General features: G+C 34.6%; 2 protein-coding genes across 3 annotated transcripts; one reads left to right on the forward strand and one right to left on the reverse strand.

The window, feature by feature from the left end:
* Positions 1-1,360: 1,360 nt before the first annotated feature.
* Positions 1,361-6,711, reverse strand: LOC108215335 (uncharacterized). Of its 2 annotated transcripts, none has more exons than XM_017387790.2 (9): positions 6,423-6,711; positions 5,063-5,122; positions 4,743-4,904; positions 3,727-3,909; positions 3,241-3,371; positions 2,984-3,152; positions 2,686-2,815; positions 1,942-2,209; positions 1,361-1,677 (listed from the first exon to the last, which is right to left on the reverse strand). In XM_017387790.2, exons 1-9 carry the CDS (start codon positions 6,627-6,629, stop codon positions 1,671-1,673), a joined length of 1,317 nt encoding a protein of 438 aa, XP_017243279.1. In that variant the 5' UTR covers positions 6,630-6,711; the 3' UTR covers positions 1,361-1,670. The 2 variants fall into 2 exon arrangements, with proteins under 2 accessions (XP_017243279.1, XP_063945820.1); XM_064089750.1 differs by lacking the exon at positions 6,423-6,711 and adding an exon at positions 6,032-6,223.
* An 11,577-nt stretch (positions 6,712-18,288) lies between these two features.
* On the forward strand, positions 18,289-19,465 carry LOC108213817 (auxin-responsive protein IAA20). Its single transcript, XM_017385604.2, has 3 exons — positions 18,289-18,711; positions 18,985-19,093; positions 19,223-19,465. The coding sequence occupies exons 1-3, from the start codon at positions 18,339-18,341 to the stop codon at positions 19,266-19,268; spliced, it is 528 nt and encodes a 175-aa protein (XP_017241093.1). The 5' UTR covers positions 18,289-18,338; the 3' UTR covers positions 19,269-19,465.
* The last annotated feature ends 162 nt before the right edge of the window (positions 19,466-19,627 follow it).

Here is a 19,627-nt window from a genome sequence, read left to right on the forward strand (position 1 = left end):
ATGAAACAGAATGGGGTCCATGTATAATAACAGTTGTCAAAAGCCAATGGATGGTTTAGCCAGTTGAGGAGTTTGTGTATATCCTATTCTACTTTCTTCTGTCTTCTTGTGACAGCTGCACACTCTTCTATCCTCACCTTCTTAAACACTTGTGGATTGGGTACTCCCTCATTTTACAGTCTCTCTTCAACGTCCCGCAATGAAATCTTGTCTGTCTATAATCAGAACCGTCTGTATATTAATTATCAGAATCAAGATTTATTATTTGGTGGATGTATGTATAAAATATATCTAGTTTACCGTGATTTAATCTAAAATAAAGATTTATCCTCTGTAGTCCGACAGAAATTCTTTACTGAAAGAATTTCTTTAACCAAGACTTTTACCAGAAAAAATTATGATAAGGGGACTCTGGGAGGACCGAATTATACTGAGGTAGGTTTTTTTTTTTTTTTTTGCCAGCAATACTGAGGTAGTTTTAGTTGTTGTAACTTGTAACTCCATTGTTTGTGTGGTTACCATAAACTTACACTTTAGTATATACTCTGTACTCACCCAGTCACCCGTGGATACCAACTGTTTTCATGTGAATACTGATTGTAACATTTTCTCTCTGTCTTGCCTATGAACACTGTAGAACAATGTGAAATTTCCTCCGTCTATAAAATTCGGAAATTGAAATGAATTGATTGATTTCAAGATTTTATCAGAAATTATTTTTGAAAAATAATTATCAAAAAAGATTTTTAGTCAGATCGGAATGTAATCGATAAATTGTTAAAATATTTTTTTAAAAATTAATCGAGAATAAATCAAAAAAATTCAATAAATCGAAAATTTTTAGAACAAAACTTTACACATATAAATTTATTAATTTAAAGTGGTTATCTGTAATGGGTTTAATTTGGGATGAGAAATCAACATGTCGATCATATTTAAATGCAGTTTTTTCTTGTGAAAAAACATATTTAGTTTTTTAACTTTATAGTATTTTTTTAAACCAGTAAATTTGGGGGAAAAAGATAAAAGAACCTATATTGATCATATCGAAAAGTCTTTCCACACTACTTTGAAATTAAAACTTTCAAATGAATAAAAAGTATATAAATATATAAGTTTGATTCTCATTCTTGCATCCTGCCATAAATATAGTGTCAAAAACTGAATATTACTTACAAAAAATGTGTTTACAATATAAATCAAGATATTATTTAAAATCATATTGTGTAAATTCTACACTTACAACAGTGTCACATCATTATATTGTCAAACATAATACTATAACAAAACTCAGGCACCTAGCCAATCAAGCAAGACTTTAGGTGGTGTGAATTGCGAGTAGTGTGGAGAAGTCACAAAATGATAAATAAGACCATGCCGGCTTTACTTATTCAGACATTATTATTTATTATTAAAATAAATTTTAAATATTTAAAGGCCACAATGATTGGCAAATTGGCATGTATTTGTCATATATGGGCATGTCAGTCTCTAGAAACTCCGAATTTAAAACATGTTAGTAGTAAAACTAATGCAAACCTTTGAGACTTGAGAGTAGTGGTGTAGCAGTACCAAGAATATCAATGCCGCCAGGTGCTTAATGTACATACACGTATGTCTGTTCGAACGTTGCACGGCATGAATCTGAAGTCTGAAAGTTCTTGTAATTCTTACGATCTGTCGATATGTGACACGTAAACCAGTGGCGGAACACAGAAAATTTTGTATATTTTTCAAAAGATAAAAATTTCAAGTGCAAATATAATTATACAGCTGATCAGTGCAGTACATTTTCAACTAGGACTAGAATTTTTGTACAGCCGCTGATAGATGAAAATTTATCTACTTTACGGGGCAGAAAACATACATTTGCAGCCTAGCATAGAGTAATACAAGAGAATAACTAGACATGTTATGCAGCTAGGAGGATATAGTACTTACGCAGCTTCAGGAGTGCGATTGTTTCTCACTGCTTTTGCAGAATCCTGCACTACTGCTCTCTTGCCTTCATTATCATCTTTTATTCTGAGATTTGCAATGGATTCGCTCAGTAAGTCAGCTGTTTCAGAAGAGATTGTTTCTTTTGCTGAACCCGTATCAACTTCTAGGACTGGAGAAAGTGCACCACCAAATTCCAGCTCTAGCGTTTTGAATTCGTCTTCGATGTCCTCATCTTCAATCTCTGTATAGGTAGTCGATCCAACTGATCCTGAATGCAGAAAGATGCATTCCAAAAATTACCAACCATGAGAAAAAATTATCTAGCATGTTATAGCCATGTCCCTGGGTATCTGATCAACTCTCTCCGAGATTTAAATGCCATGGTTAACTACAAACTGGTTCTATATAATTCTAGATGGGTAATTATATCGACTCAACTCTTGTAATCCATTTATTAGTACAATTATTCAGATATGACAAGGTTCCAAAATACAGATTTAATTTACTAGAACCCTTAAAATGTGATGAGTTCTTTAATTCATAAACATAGCGGATATTTGAACTTGCAGAATATAAACTGAAGAGATCATGAGCATATATATTTACTGTACTGCATATAATTCTGCTTTCCCAAATTCACTACTTCATTGTCATTTGTGAATGAGTACAAAACAGAGCAAGGCCTCTGCCCATGTGTGTGTGTTTTGTACGTTTTATGATAAGTCATCATGATAAGAGCTATACCTAAAACATTGTCAACCTCCTTCTGCGTAGCAATGCTCTCATCAAGTTCCTCCAAACAGCGTTGAACTTCCTCTACACTTGTACTATTCTCCTTTATAGCCCTGGCACCAATTTGTATAGCTTCAGTCACCTGCCAATATATAATGTCAGAGTAACATAAATTAGCAGATATACATAACCATAGCTTTGAAACCTTAAGTCTTTACTTGATAAGCCAGGGGGCTACACGAACATCATATATTTTAAGCACCAATATATTGAAAGAACCACATGTTTGGATTTTAGTCAACAAACAAACCTGTTTTGATGACTCGGCATCTGCAAGAGCTCTGATGACTTCATCCACTCGGTTCAAAAGTGTTGTACATTTTTCTCTACTTTGGGAAGCCAATTTTAGTTCTCTTGTATGCCTCAGGGCAACCACTTTATTTCCGGATTTCAGTGAAGTCAATGCTTTCTCTCTCAAACTGCACAGGGATAACTTGAAATCATATCTTATGTGTGGGTATCTAGAATCGTATATACATTTCAGCAAATTCAAGAGTGAATTCTTACATTTCACAACGTTGGTCAATCCCATCTAGCTGTTGCTGAAGCTTTTCTGCTGTCCATATTAAGTGCAGAGTATCATAATCTAGTGTTGAAGGACTGGAAACTGCAGATGTCGAAAGAGATATCTTCACACCCTGTAAGAGAAAACTACCAGTGTAGATATCAGGTAAGAATTGTCAATGTGAGTCAAGCATGTACAGAATTCAAGGAACAAAATTTTGGGTATGCATACGACATTTATCTAAATGCTATGTATCTAGGTGCAGAATCAACAATAGCACTAGCAAAGCTAATCCATCAACTATTAAATGACAGACAAGACAAGTTAGACAGTTCTTATAATAGTTTCAAACCAAAGTTTGTGGAATTGTTATCATTGAACTATAAATGTCATGATTGTCATGCCTTGGCACTAATAATTTCATCCCTTGGTCACCACGACTACAAAGGAAATACAAGAGTTAAGAATCACAATACAATAATCAGTACCTCTTTAACCCCCTGCCTGTTAATTGAAAGATATTTTGCTTTTCCACTCCCAGACAGATAACTCAAGACTGCATATGCCTCCCGTGATCCTCCACAAATCTCTTGTAATTTTCTAATTGTAATGATGCACGAATAAGTCCAATGGTTGTCAGATAGCACTTTAACAACTTCAGCAGCTTTCTCCTGAACAACATGAGAATTATGCAATTATACCTTGCCATATTAATGTGTAAGATGCTATTAACTATTTCACAAACAGAAGTTCTGCATTATCTAGACAGTGAAATCCTTCGTACTAGCTTGGGGACAGCATGAACTGATAATAATATCCTGCTACTATACATATAGTGAAGAAGATTGATGGAGTCCTCTGTGGAATGATCGGACATTTGGAAGCAACAACTAACATGGGTCTTAAATCTTAATACTGAAGTTAACAATAGTAAAGATTATTTTTTTGGCCAAAATAATAGTAAATATTAAAATTTATAAGCATTATATGAAAATTAAGATGAATCTATCAACTAAGAAACCGTAGAAGATGACGAGATACTGAACATGGCACAGTTACAATAAATAGTTTCAAATAAAATATCATCAGGATTTATGTCCTATGCAGAATATAAGAAGTGTTTAGTTCTAGATAGCATGGGCATTGGGCCATGTGGCTTAACTATTCATATTAGTAGAGGTCTTTTGCATGATCAAACATTGCTAAAGATAACAGTACATGTTCTATAAACTTACTCTTTTCAATTGTGGGATGATACATGTGCCCAAAGGATCAAATATAAAGAGGTACTATCCCATTGTTTCAAGTAAAAAGAGCATATCCATCTGTGAAAGCATGTGTCACACAACCAATTTGATCGTGGTTTTGACAATACTTATTTGTTTAACATTGATCGATGTTTTAGTTAAAACTAATATTGTATTTACCTCCTGAGAAGCAAATGCAGCTATACAAAGTAAGGTATGCAGTTTGCACCTCAGAACAGAGTGACAACAGAAATTACCTTCAATAATGTGGCAACAATAAGATCATCTTCTGTCAAATCTGAAGATCTAGATAAGCCTGCTAGACGCACTACTCTTCTAAATATCTGCGACAGCCGTCCACTAGCTGGATCAATAAGCTCAGAACTCCTAAGAAGTTCACCAGAACTCTGCATTTCAAGCTGGAAAAAGAAAGGAAGAATTGATAACTCAAGTAAATATGATTACTATTATACTATATGTTAATTAGCTAAAAAGATTATGATAACTATATGTTCTTTGTCTATTTTTCATCAAGCAACTTTACTGCGAAGTAGCCATTCAAATAAATGTAGCTCACCAGTACATGGTCTAGACATAGAGGAGTCAGGCCTCCTCGATTGAACCACACACTCTTGACCTTCATGAAACAAAGAACAGGTTATCATAAAGAAATCAGTATAGTATTGTGCAAATGCTGCTGAAATATCATATATGGACTTTCATTATGAAAGCATTCATTATGGTACACAGTGAAACCCTTTTCAAGTGATATACTGACATAAGAGAGGGCTACATTTTTTGTACTTCAAAACAACTAAAATTGTGGTTCTAGCTACCAAACTCATGCAATATACACATTTCTTGGACCAAAAGAGTTGCTGACATTTATGTGCGCCAACAATTTCACCCCTAAGAAATTATTTACAAATGAGATAACATTCTCCGAGTATAATAATATTATCATAGATACAACAAGACTGAGATCACAACAATCAATTGAAAACAATTGAAAAGATAGAGGATGATCTAAAAATTATTAGACAATCAAACCTAACACAAATCAGTATCATAAAAAAAAAATCTCAAATTCGTACATTATATAAAATATATGTACTAAAGCGATAATATTACACATTTTAATTTTAATCCTAACTTGATACCAGAACTTTTTATCAATTTAGAGTGGTTATTAACTCATATGAGATCACTTTATATGGCTTCTACTGTAATTTTATTAGTTGTATTTTGAAAATAAACAAAATTCACTAGCAATTTGTATTAGCACTGACTATACACGAATAAAGTGTGTGCTCAATTTATTTGTGTAACTTGCCCTTTGGCTATAATGCACCTTAGAAGATAAAAACTCTATCATTTTTCATTCCCAAAATGTAACCAAATGGTGAGATCAAACAGAAAAGGTTAAAGAGATGCAAATTCTTTGAAAGTTAAGATTTCAAGAATCCGTAAATATAGCATAAAACTAAAACCAAAAGTAATCAGAGAAAAAAAACCATCAATTTAACTTCGCAAGAGTAAACATAACTGAAGCCATTGTCCATTTCACCATAGAGAGCCTCAAGCCGCAAATTCTTGTTCACAAAACACATATAACTCAAGTATCTTTAGCAGCAGTAGCACAATAATAACAATTTCATGATAATCGAAGTATAACAAACATTAAGCAACCCCAAATTACTTCACAAGCATTTCAAAAAATTCAACCTTTTTTATTCCACTAATTAAAAAAATACACCATTTTACGTACTATTTTTACTAATATCCACCTCAGCATCACAACTAAAATAAAGAAATAAACCCATTAAAACCCCTTGATACTTAAACTCGATAAAGTAATATTTTTTCTCGAACAGATATAAGTAATAAATTTCTCGGGTCCCAAAAATATTCATTTATCGAAAAAACTAGAGATGAACCTGAGAAGGGGTGATGAAGAGGACACGAAGATGGCGAGAGAGGTTGATGATCAAGTCTCGCCAGAAGATGTAATTGGGCTCCCAGTCGGATCTTTGGCCGCTAAAGCCCTTGAATTTGGGCCTCATTTTGTCGTCATCTTCCCAGTCTTTGCCCAGTTCTTTTAGTAACCAGTCTTTTATTTTGGCTCTGTTTTCTTCTGATTCCATTGTTGATATGCTCCCAATGAACTTGAAGATTTGGCTTGATATATGTACAAGACCACAAGCGAGTTTAACTTTTTGAATTTGCAATGAAATTCCAGCGCCCTGGGTTATTTTCCATTTTTTTTAAAAAAAAAGAGTATTTATGGTATATATAAAATATAATTTTATAATTTATTTATAAAAAAATTATAAATATTTAAATTTCATTACAGCTATCTGCAAACACATGGCCCATTTCTTGAACATTTTGGTGGGCTTGCCTCACGAAAACACAATGTGGGCTTCACCTGATATTTGTTACAGGCCCCATAAAACTACATAGAGATTCTAATTAATAGTAATAATAATGATGCACTCAAAAAAAATAGTGATAATAATGATAAATTATATAGTTTATAAAAAATAATATAATGATAAAAAGTTGATAATATGCTTGGAATCGAAGCAAAGATGTGAATGATGAAACAGAAGGAAGGGGACATGGGTTTTGTTTTCCCTTAATTTTGTTTCTGATTTTCCTTGAATAAATAAATGGCAGTCTTCTATAACACGTCTCTCTTTATCAGTTAATCTACATCTAGGCGAATTATCATACGCAAGAAGTTACACGTGCAGGTTCGGTTTCACTATGGAAAAACATCATGTTTTGTTTCGTTTTGTCTGGCACACTTCTTGCTTTGTTTGTATAGCCGGCGGTAGACATTTATTCAAGATTTCTGGCCTACATTTTCTGTGCTGTAGTCTCTCACAGTTTGTCCATATTATCGATAGGGGCTGTGTTTGGTCGGGGAGGGTGCAGGAATGGGTTAAAGTGGTACGAGATTAAGGTTTCATTGTGTGGTATCACAACAAATGTTGAGTGGTGCAATGAATATGATTGAAGTAAACTATCTGAGTTATTAATTATAATTAATTTAAAATATTATTAAATTAATATTTATATATATGTTTGAGTCATTAATTTCATTTTGTATAATAAATTATATGAAATGATATAAATAATAATAATAATAATAAAGAAATTGATTCCTCAAACACATGTTTCATAATCACTTCCTCATTTGGGTATAAAAAAACTCATAGTTTATGCGTTTGAGGAATGAGTTTCATGAAAGATATTTCAACCAAATATCGGTACGGGTTTGAAATGAACAAAACCTATAACTGATACCAAAAAAGCCGTATAAGGTTGCAAAACGTCGTTGTTAAAAAGTTGTCCAATAGAAAGTTATTGTGAAAATTAAATAATTATTTATTAATTTTAATATTTATATTAAAAGTTATAAGATAAAAATAATAATATTTTTTGATGAGATTTGATTATAAAATTTGTTACAACTTCCCGAAAAAATTGAAAATAGAGACTTGTTTTTCTAAAATTAGTTTTTAAACTAGTAAAATTTACTAGTCTAAAAAGCTGAGTTTGAATATAATATTCACAACTTTCAACTTCTCTCTTTTCAACTTTTTGAGAGTGATTCAACGGTTCAATAAAATCAGAAACCGCTCCTAAATCCCAATACCACTTATAAACTGTTTCCATAGAGACCCGAGGTCAAGAATGGTCGTGAAAAAGTCGAGTCTGACTCGGGAAAATACTTATGTTATCATCCCCACTAAAATACAACAATGTATTCGTGCAGCAGCCGACAATATTAAATACTCATTCGAATCAGTTGATGAATCATGTCGGTGGTCGTCCTCCTGTGGTCTGTGCATGCATGCATTATCTGCATATACTGTATAATACTTGGACTTGGACATGTTGATGAGGGCAGGCCGATGTGGTGATTACATACACCAAGGTTTGATGACAAGCTCGATGAGCTCACATATTAAACTCAAAATCTATCTACTCTTTTTAAGAATGTGTATCTTCTTCGATAATGACTATAAAAATTGTCATGTCTTCGCTTTTGTAAAAGGTTTCCAACACTCAGACTCCCTTGATTCTATGTTCCCCTACCCTGTCCATTTGTCTGCGCACTCATTTCTTCTTGTTGCCATCGCTTACTCAGCTCCCCGTTTAATAATATTAAATTGTTCATTGGATATTTAAGAATTCTTCTCGACATTTTTATGTCTAGACTGATCTTAAAATTATAACTTATGATTTAAATGATTTAATGTAATGAATTCGGAATTTAAAATGTTTGTTTAAATCATTTTGATTTATTTTTTTTTTTTTTGAAAGCAAACTGACTTTTATTAGCTCAAAACCAGATCAAACATCAACGTCTCCAACAAGAAATCTGGAGGAGACAGAAAAACATTGAAGCAATTCACCATACATGGCGCCCTAGCTATCAGATGGGCTGCCATGTTGGCCTGCCGTTTAACAAAGTAAATAGCAAAATCAGGTCTAGCGTCTAGAATCGAACGACACTGAGCAAGCACATCTCCAACTTCCAAGTTATACTCAGTCCCCATCTTCAGAGCTTTTACAGCAAGCAGTGAATCCGTCTCTATATCAACACCTGAGAGCTGCAATTCCTCAAGCCATGTCACAGCTTCGAGAATGCCCCTTACTTCAGCTTCAAACACAGTGATCTCCCCTGGATAACGAAGATTTTTCGCCGTTATAAACTCACCTTGATGATCCCGAATGATCAGACCTAAGGCAAAGGAATGAGCTCCAGAAACAACAGACGCATCAATATTTACTTTGATTCTGTTTACTGCAGGAGCTACCCACCTACTCCCAACTGGTTGATGTTGCTGAGGTTCATTAGGTCCGTGTCTCATTTGTTTCTTCCTCACTTCTTGCCATTGCGAAATCTGTCTGTCACTCAATTGCATTGCAATACTAGGTGTTACCACTTTGTGTTCCCAGACTTTAAAGTTTCTGGCGTTCCAAATACCCCATAGCACCTTAGCTAATTTCAGCTGAACTTCAGACGTCTCTGATTCTAGTCTACCAAGGACCCATTCTGGTGCTGACTCTACTGTCCAGAAATCAAATTCAGCTCCCATAAGTCTCCAACACTCCTTTGCAAACTCACAATCCATAAACACATGCAAGAGATGCTCCACGTCTTTGTCGCACATTGGGCAAGTAATCGGAATCTGGACTCCTTTACTTCTTAACCGATAACGAACAGGAATGTTATTCCTACATAGCCGCCACAGAAAAATCTTAACTTTGTGAGGGACCTTCAGCTGCCATAAATGTTTCCAACCTTTCGACTGAGAAACTCGAAGACATGTACTAAAATGCAAATGCCAGAACTTGTAACCTGATCTTACACTGTACTTCCCGTCGACTGCAGGCGTCCATGTAACACGATCACAGACCTGATTATAGGGAATGGGTGTTGCTAAGATTGCCTTAGCATCACAACTCAAGAAATAGTTAGACACCCGTTGAATATCCCACCTACGTTCACCAGGAATGAATAAATCGCATACTTTTCCACCTGCAATACTGCCACAATTTAGAGTTTCCACTCTAAAATCTTTCTTATCTCTAAGCCATGCATCCTCAAAAATTCTTATTTTCCTCCCGTCACCCACAATCCATCTGTACCCCTTCGACACCGCCTCTTTGGCTTGCCACAGCCCTGACCATATATAACTCGCACCTCCTCCTCGAGTTGCTTCGAAAAAAGAATTATTGGGAAAATACCTCGCCTTGTAGACTCGAGCTATAAGAGTATATGGTTTATTAAGGAAAGTCCAGCAATGTTTTGCTAGCATAGCAATATTGAAACCATACAGGTCCCTATAACCTAGACCACCCTCATTCTTCCCCATACTCATATTTTCCCAAGAGAGCCATTTAATACCTTTCTTATTGTTGCCACTCGCACCCCACCAGAAACTATTCATCATTTTCTCCAAATCTTGGCTCAGCGTTCTCGGCAACAAGAAGCATGACATAGCATAGGATGGAATGGTTTGAGCAACATTCCTCAACAGAACTGCTTTCCCTCCTCGAGATAGACACTTCTCACTCCAACCTTGAATTCGTTTCCACATTCTATCCTTAAGAAAATTAAAACAGGATTTTTTTGATCTGCCAATGAGGGAGGGTAACCCCAGATACCGATCCCCGCTTATGTCTTTGTGCACTCCTAGCAGATTTTTAATATCCATTTGCAACTCCGCACCAACATTTGAGCTGAACAAGATGCCAGATTTTTGAAGATTTATGGACTGGCCAGAATAAAATTCATACTTTTGAAGAATCGACCGAACTTGACTTGCCTCCTCCACTGCTGCTTTAAAGAAAAGAAAGCTATCGTCTGCGAATAAAAGGTGTGTGACCTCCGGAGCTCCCTCTGCTATCTTACACCCATGAATTGTACCATTCTCTGCAGCTGTACTAATCAAACGAGATAACCCCTCAACACAAAACAAGAACAGGTACGGTGAAAGAGGGTCGCCTTGACGCAGGCCTCTCTTCGGAATTACAGACCCAACCTGAGCTCCATTAAAACAAACAGAATAGCTAACTGTTGTTACACATAACATGATCCAATCTATCCACTTTTGATGAAAACCCATCTGCTCCATCCTTCCTTTAAGAAAATTCCAGTCAACGCGATCATATGCTTTGCTAACATCAAGTTTCAGTGCCACTTCACCCGTTCTACCCTTCCGCAGTCTTCTCATATGGTGTACTACCTCAAACGCCACTAGAACATTATCCGTGATGCTTCGTCCAGGAACAAAGGCTGACTGATTTTCTGAGATAATGTCCGGAAGTATGCTTCGGATTCTATTGGCCAAAACTTTAGCAATAATCTTGTACAGGACATTACACAAAGCAATAGGGCGAAGGTCCTTCATAGTATCTGCGTTTTCTTTCTTAGGGATCAGAACTATGTTTGTGTCATTTAGCCCTTGGGGAAATGCCATATCCCTCATCCAATACTTGCAGCTCTCATAAACTTCCTTCCCTAGGAGCGTCCAAAAATGCTGGAAAAAAGCTGGGTTAAGTCCGTCTGGACCAGAGCTCTTATCCGGATGCATTTGCTTTATCGCAGCTGTGAATTCTTCATAGCTGAAATCTTCTGTCAATTTGTTATTCTGGGCTTCAGAAATCACATTCACGCCGCATTCGACCGGCAGTTCACGCTCAGTATCCTCATTACCGAATAAGTTCACAAAATAATTCTCGACAATGCTACTCATTCCCTCCTGATCAGTCACTATAGCTCCATCTTCATTCCTGAGCCTCGTGACATTATTGATTTTCTTCCGCGTTGATGCATATGCATGAAAGAATTTTGAATTTGAATCGCCCTCTGCAAGCCAAAATGCTTTTGCTCTTTGTTGCCAATACACTTCCTCATGAACCAGTAAATCATTCAACTTATGTTTCTCCTCAAAGTACATTTTCGTGCATAGCTCGTCCCTACATTCCACGAACTCCTCCAGCCGTTCCTTTTGTTTCCTGATTTTCTCCCGAAACTTATTGAAAAAATTCTTTCCCCATTTCTGCATAAACATGGACACATCAACAAGTTTTGACATGAAATACATAGGGGTTAGACTTTTCCAGTAACCGGAAACCTCTTCAGAAAAAGACTCCTCCTTTAACCATGTGTTCTCAAAGCGGAACCTAAATTGCCTTCTTGAGTGCACCAAGCTACACAGGTCGAGTTGAATTGGATCATGATCAGAGCATATAGTGTGGTGCACACTAAGTTTACACAGAGGAAACATGTGCCACCATGCTTCAGTAGCAAAGGCGCGATCTAGTCGTTCACGGACCCAGTTAGCCTTCCCTCTACTCTTCTCCCAAGTGTACTTGCCACCACTAAGATCAAGCTCGATCAACGCACACTCCTCTATAATTTTCCGAAACCCATTTAGCAAGGAAGTGGGGTGCTTATGAAGCCCCTTCTTATCAGCCTCACTTAACATATCGTTGAAGTCACCAATGATACACCACGGCAATGTAGATTTACTAGCTAACTGCCTAATGAACTCCCAGGCATCCTTCCTTCTTGTTCTCTCTGGATACCCATAATAGCAAGACATCCGCCAACAATCGATACCATCTCTCAGAAAAATCACATCTATATGGTTTTGAGACGAGTCGTTAATTCTCAAATCTATATTCCTTCTCCAAAAAATTGCAAGACCCCCACTACGACCATTACAATCAACAGAAAAATGACCACTAAAACCAAGCTTCGTGCAAAGCTTTTTTATTTTATCACTATAAACAAGAGTCTCTGATAGAAATAAAAAGTCGGGTTTACGGGACTTTACTAAATCCCCCAATATTCGAACTGTCTGGGAGTTCCCCAACCCCCAGCAGTTCCAGCTTAAGTAATTCATTGTGGCTGGCTAGCTTGCATAGCAAGCGTAGCCAAAACATTTGTTGAAGAAGTTGCACAATCAGTTCCAGAAAGAGCAGCTTCTGTTTTTGAGTCTTTTGTATTGCTAAGTTCCCCACCTTTTAACCCACCTGCAATATCCATAATGTCGTATACTTCTGGGCCACCCCTCATACGTTTTCTTTCCACTAAATTAAGCCCAATCAACTCCTCCTCATCCAGCCCATATACTGGATTTGAAAAAGTATCTAATCCCGCTAATTTAGTACTTGACGTGGGCTTATCTTTTGTTACAGCTGTATATTGAACAATCTGATCCTTTGTGCCGTAATTTCCTCCTTGATCCCCTTGGTCTCCGTCTTTTCCGTAACAACTCTCCCCCGACTTCGCGAAATTGTTGCCCCTGCCAGCTCTGACTACCCAATCTGCGTCACCTTCCTCGCGAAGCCATTTACTCTTCGCCGGACCGGCCAGCCTTCGCGGCGGTGCCCTTAGCCATCCTCCCCATTCATTAGATGCATTCCCTCCAGAATTTGCCAGAAACTTACTACAATACCTTTCCGTGTGAGACACCAGACCACAAACAAAGCAAAAATCCCCTAACCTTTCATACTTGCAGTTAACTATCACCTCTTTTCCATTCCTCCTCATAATCTTCTTTCTACGCTTAAGAGGTTTCCTGACATCAATGCTTATTTTGATTCTCATGCATTCCCGCCATATGCTGGTACTATTCTTCTGATCATACTCTAAAAATTCACCAAAGAAATCACCCAATTGCTTCCCTACAGATTCCGACATGTACCCTGTTGGTAGATCATGGATTTGAATCCACATTTTAAGATGCCAGAGTGGTACTGATAGAGGCTCCTCCCCCTGTGGAATAGAGGCCAGAATAAGCATGGCATTGTCGAAGGACCACGGCCCTCCATTGAGCACCCAATTCAAGTCCTCCTTATGATAAAATTGGAATATGAATATCCCTGCTTCCAGTTCCTTGATATTAATACCCATAGCTGGTCTCCACACGTCCGCCATTTTAGACTTCATTGCTCGGACGTTTATGTTCTTCTCAGTGAGGAATCTACCCACTGCACAGAGTTCATACTTGTTGCTTTCATCATCGACATCACCCTCAATAACAACCGCGTCGTTCTCCTCTTCATCAATAACTAGATTGGACATATGGACATTCAGATCTTGATACCGAGCCATTATACTAAAACTCACACACTTCAAACTCAATGTTTATGGGTTTGAGCGGAGAGAAAACAAAACCTCTCACAAGTCATGGAGAGAAAAAAAATTATACTTTTATTATTTATTTATAGTTTTAAACAATCATTTTGATTTATTAATTAATGACTTGTGATTTATTAAATCTGTAATAATAAAATTGAAAGTTATTCATGTATGATTTTAGGTAATTTTTTTATCAAATTCTTTCTTTAAAATAAATAATTTAAAATGTAACTCAAACTAATTTTTGATTTTACTTCCGACTTCAAATCAATTTCTAATTTATTGTACAAACACATATTTTTCAGTTTAAAATCACGGAACTGGACAAACAAACTAAGTAGTTGTGTCGTGTTTGGACGATTTCGAATTTTATTTTTGTAAAGTTCATGTTTTGAAAATTTCAATGACAAACTTGTGACATTTGGAATTTTGCTACCTGCTTTTTCCAAAATTTTAAATCAGATTCAATAAATTTATAGGGAGGAGTATATTTTCTTCGACAAAAAAATTGTATAATAGTATGCACACAAATTAATTAGTCAGTAGAATAAAACTTGAGCAATTTCAAGAATGTGAAGAGATGATTTGTCTTCTTTATCAATTTAAGCTCAATTATTAGCCAGAAGTAAGGAATGCAAATGAAGAATGGTGTTTGAATGAGTTATTACTATTTAAAGTAAAATTTATTTGGTATATATTATGATCACAAGGCGTGTAAAATAATCCAAAATATGTTTAAGCTTTTTCTTCTTCAATTTAAAGTAAAGTGATTGCATTATTATTATTGTTCGAAAAGTCGAAAAAATGATGTAACAACATCTCTGCCAGTCTAATTTTGGTTTGTTAAATACTTAAATTAGTTTTGTACGACCTAACAAGACATTATGTAAAATTTGTTAAATCGATAATATAAAATATTTAAATAATATTATTTATATTGTCCGGCTTATTAATGATACTAGCTTATAACCCGTGCAATGCACGGGCGGTTAACATATTTGTTATTTTATTATATATAGGGAATTGATAAATAAACTCCATAGTTTACTATTTAAGCTCCAAATCCAAAATTTATACCATATTTACCTATGCCTTCTCCACATATTTCATCCATATTAGTGGTGATAATGACATTTGGATAAATAAAAAAATTGAATTGGAGCTTAAATAGTAAACTTTGGAGCTTATTTAACAATTCCCTATATATATTTTAAAGTTACCTAATTTTATTGTAAAAATAAAATTATGATAGAATAACATGGTTTAATAAATTTTTTACTTAACAGTTGGATAAATTCTTCATAGTTAAGTCTGTCAAATGGCTAATTAAAAATTAGGTCGAACATATATATTTTAATGAGAATGTTAAAATATTTTCTTTTACATGTTATAATTTAAGGTGGCCTATAAACTCAGATATAAACTAACCAATCAACCTTTGATATTTCGTTATTAATAATTAATAATATGGTATAAAACATACGCATGAAACCAAATACCTCCCCATCATACTAACCTAAATTTAATGTTTTGGTTTAATTGATAATAAAAAATATACTATAACATGTTATAAATTCAAGAGCTCCGTGGGTCGAATACCAAACGATTCACCAAACTCAACTAACTAACCAACCAAGTGAACTTTTATTTTTGGCTTTAATAGTGTAATAATATATAGTATATGACAGATTTGTAATATTTCTTTAAATATGAGATCATTAGAGTATTTAAAAATAATGTTATTAATGTATTTTGGTTGAATAATATCACATGTTATTTATTAATAATTATATTTAATGATATTATATTTTTATATATATGGCGCCCGTGTTAATTGTAAAAACTCGGTTTTTTTAGTTAGAAAATCTAAAAAAGATAAAGCGTTTTGATTAAAAAGACAATTACTATGTTGCTCGATATTATTTTAGAAGATTGAGTTTTTTTTATCTAAAAAATATATAAAAGATAATTTATTTTAGTTAAAAAGAATAATTGGTTATATATATAGATAGGCCCGTACTTCGGCCCAAGTACCGACCGCCCGACCAATATAATAATACTCCCTCTATTTTTATTATTTGACTTTTAGACTTTTGGCACACATCTTTACGTATAAATATGTCGCCCATGTCCGTATTAATTGTAAAAGATTAATTTTTTAGTTGGAAAATTTATAAAAAGATAATATATTTTAGTTAAAAAAGTAATTACCATGTTTCTCAATGTTATTTTAGAAGATTGAGTTTTTTAGTCAAAAATATAAAAAAGTAATATATTTCAATTAAAAGGATTATCTGGTTATATAGATAGGCCCGTACTATGGCCCAAATTAAAAAGAATAATTGGTTATATAGATAGACCCAGAATAATTGGTTATATAGATAGGCCCGTATTTTGACCCAAGCACTGACCTACCAAATTTTTAATGTTTCAGTTTTAAAAGGATTATTATTAATTGGTTATATAGATAGGCCCGTACTTAAGCCCAGAATAATTGGTTATATAGATAGGCCCGTATTTTGGCCCAAGTACCGACCGACCGACCAAACTTTTAATGTTTCGGCTTTAATAGTATAGTATAGATATTAGATTATTGTAAATAGAAATTCATATATCATTGAATATATTAGAGATTTGTCCTCAGATCTCGGATCATGTGGAACTCTAAATTAGAAATCATGAATACATATTAGCAATAAAATTATGCAAAAAATCTAACTCCAATGACACATCTTGTTGTCTATTAAATATTGTCAATCTCCTGATATTGACTATATCTATTTAACTTTTAGATATTAATAAGAAATCTCTAAAAAAAAATTTTTTTATTTATTATTATATTAAAATGATAGATTCTATTTACAAACATCTAAATATCAAGAATATACTAATTATATAATATAACTAATCAATATTCATACCATCGAAACACAATTGTTTATATGTCCAATAAATTTTACACGATATTCGGCAGATGTAATTTAACCAACTAATCTTAACTAAACCGGTTAGAGATGTTCTAACTAGACTCCTACGGAGAATGATGCTAATTCTTTTTGAAGAACACCTCAGTCACATATTTATTTTGTAAATCAAAACAAAAGTTTAAGAAGTAATCCGTCCTCTTAACTAATAATGTCGTCAATAAATAAATTTTTGATTTTAATATAAGGATCTTTCTAGTGGGCACGCACACATTATACACTAAATTTGATGAGTTTGGTGGATTCTAATTGATGGACTTGGTGTAAATGCGGGGGGTCATCCTTATTTATGATTAGATGACCAATAAAAATGCACCAAGCTTATAAGAGTTAGTGCTTATTGTGTCCATAGATTAACCGTTAATATAATAAGAGGGATGTTTTTCGAGTAACGAAAATTCTTCGAACCTGAAAATATTCATTTATCGAGACTTGACTATAGAGTATAAATGCTTGTTGGAAACTATGAAAGTCATCAGGTGCAGTGCATTGGACATCTGGTAGTATGTGCATAAGTGCATTGTTTAGTGTTTAGAAGAACCTCGGCTAGATTTGTATTCTTTACAGGCAATGTCTACATGGATACATGAGATTGCATACTCTATGTTGCAGACTTGCAGCAAAAGTGTAAAGACATGCATTGTATAGAAGAACCTCGGCTGGATTTTGTGAATTCTTGTTGAGTTTTTAACTACATTGTTTTGAGTTTAGATTTTATTGTCGGCTGGATAGGCTACACTGGTGAGGCCAAAGGGAATTTGTTCAAACTCATGCCTCCTTACCAACCCTCTTTCTCTCATTTCCTTTTCTTCTGTCTTCAAATTAACATTATCGTTTTCCGATTAATGTTTTAAAAATCTCGGATTTATTAAAAAAATTCCGGTTAATTTTTTAAAAAAAATGGATTTATTGATTTACCTTACTGCTCACACTTCATTTGACCAAAAATCCTTGATTTATCTAAGAAACAATGATAAATTTTTTATATAAATCTTGAATCAATAAATCAACCGATTAATTTCGATTCTCAATCTCTACGACCATGACCCTCTTACAAAAAATAAATTCAATTTGACAGTTAAAGATTAGGACTTGGGGTCCTCCTTTGCATGACTGAAGTTACCATGTTACCCTTGCCATATGTATATAATGACATTTGGCATGCAGCAAGGTGGAAGTAGTCAAAGTGGTAGGCAATGAGAAAAAGCAGTGCAACAAGAGACTCATCTTCATCAGTAACCTCATCAACAAACAGCAGCAGCAATCACAGAGCTTCTGATTCCCCTGCATTATTAGCAAGATCAATCTGCTCATCCTCCTCTACCGCGATGCGACCCTCGTCGAATCTCCACACTGATCTCAGCCTTGGCCTTGGCATTTCCACCACCACCACCTCCAACTTCTCTCCAGGGTACTGTGAGAATGATACTAGTGGTGATAATAGTTTGTTTGTGAAGGTCAATATGGAAGGCAGCAAAATTGGTAGAAAAATCGATGTGTTAGCTCTTCATGGTTATCCACACTTGATCGATACCTTACAACATATGTTCAACACTCCCAATATTCTCTGTAAGCCCCCCTATAATCTCTTTCACTCTGCTCCCGAATTTTAAACAGAGAGACGCGAAAGCCCTAAAATTCTCTCCAAAATTTTAAATTATCATGTATTAGTTTTTCTTATGACAAAATATTATGCATTTCATTAGAAAAACCTGACTCAGTCATGACAAATCCCAAACTAACAATACAATCTCGTTAACAAAATAAATAGCCATTTTATTTTCAGATCACTTAACATACTGAATAAAAATAATAATTATATCGTAAATCGGAAATGTGCAGGGGCTGAAGGGGAACAAGATTCTCATAATCAGAGATATTGCAGCAGTCATGTGTTAACATACGAAGATCGAGATGGAGACTGGATGATGGTCGGGGATGTTCCTTGGGAGTAAGCTCAAAGCATTTTACTTTCTTTTTTTCCTAATTCAAAATTTCGCTTTTACTGATTTTGAAAAATTAATGTATAGTGATTTTGTACCAACTTTGCTAATCACTTCTCTAATTCGTGTTTGTGTAGGTTGTTCTTGACAACGGTGAAGAGACTGAAGATTACAAGCACATAAACAGCTGATACATCAGGCTCATACTTGTCTACATATCACATCTTTCTACTATGAATAGTTGTGCCTTGAGTTTGTTCGTACTCTCTGTTCTAATACAAGAGTCATTTTCCGAGCAGCTTTCTTAACTCTGTTTTTAATCTTTGATGCTACATATTTTTGCATATTTTCAAATTGTTTCACCAGGTATTTAAAATAATTATTTTTAATATTTTGAACCGAAGTATGATATATACAATTTTTAATTCAAAACAATAATATAATTATCATTATTATTTTTACATTTTAAATATGGGGTGGCTGTGAAGGTGTTAGATGACACGTATAAGATTATAACAAAATTTTAATATGTTGGACGTCTT

Source organism: Daucus carota, chromosome 3, assembly GCF_001625215.2.
Source record: "Daucus carota subsp. sativus chromosome 3, DH1 v3.0, whole genome shotgun sequence".
Lineage (NCBI taxonomy): Eukaryota > Viridiplantae > Streptophyta > Magnoliopsida > Apiales > Apiaceae > Daucus > Daucus carota.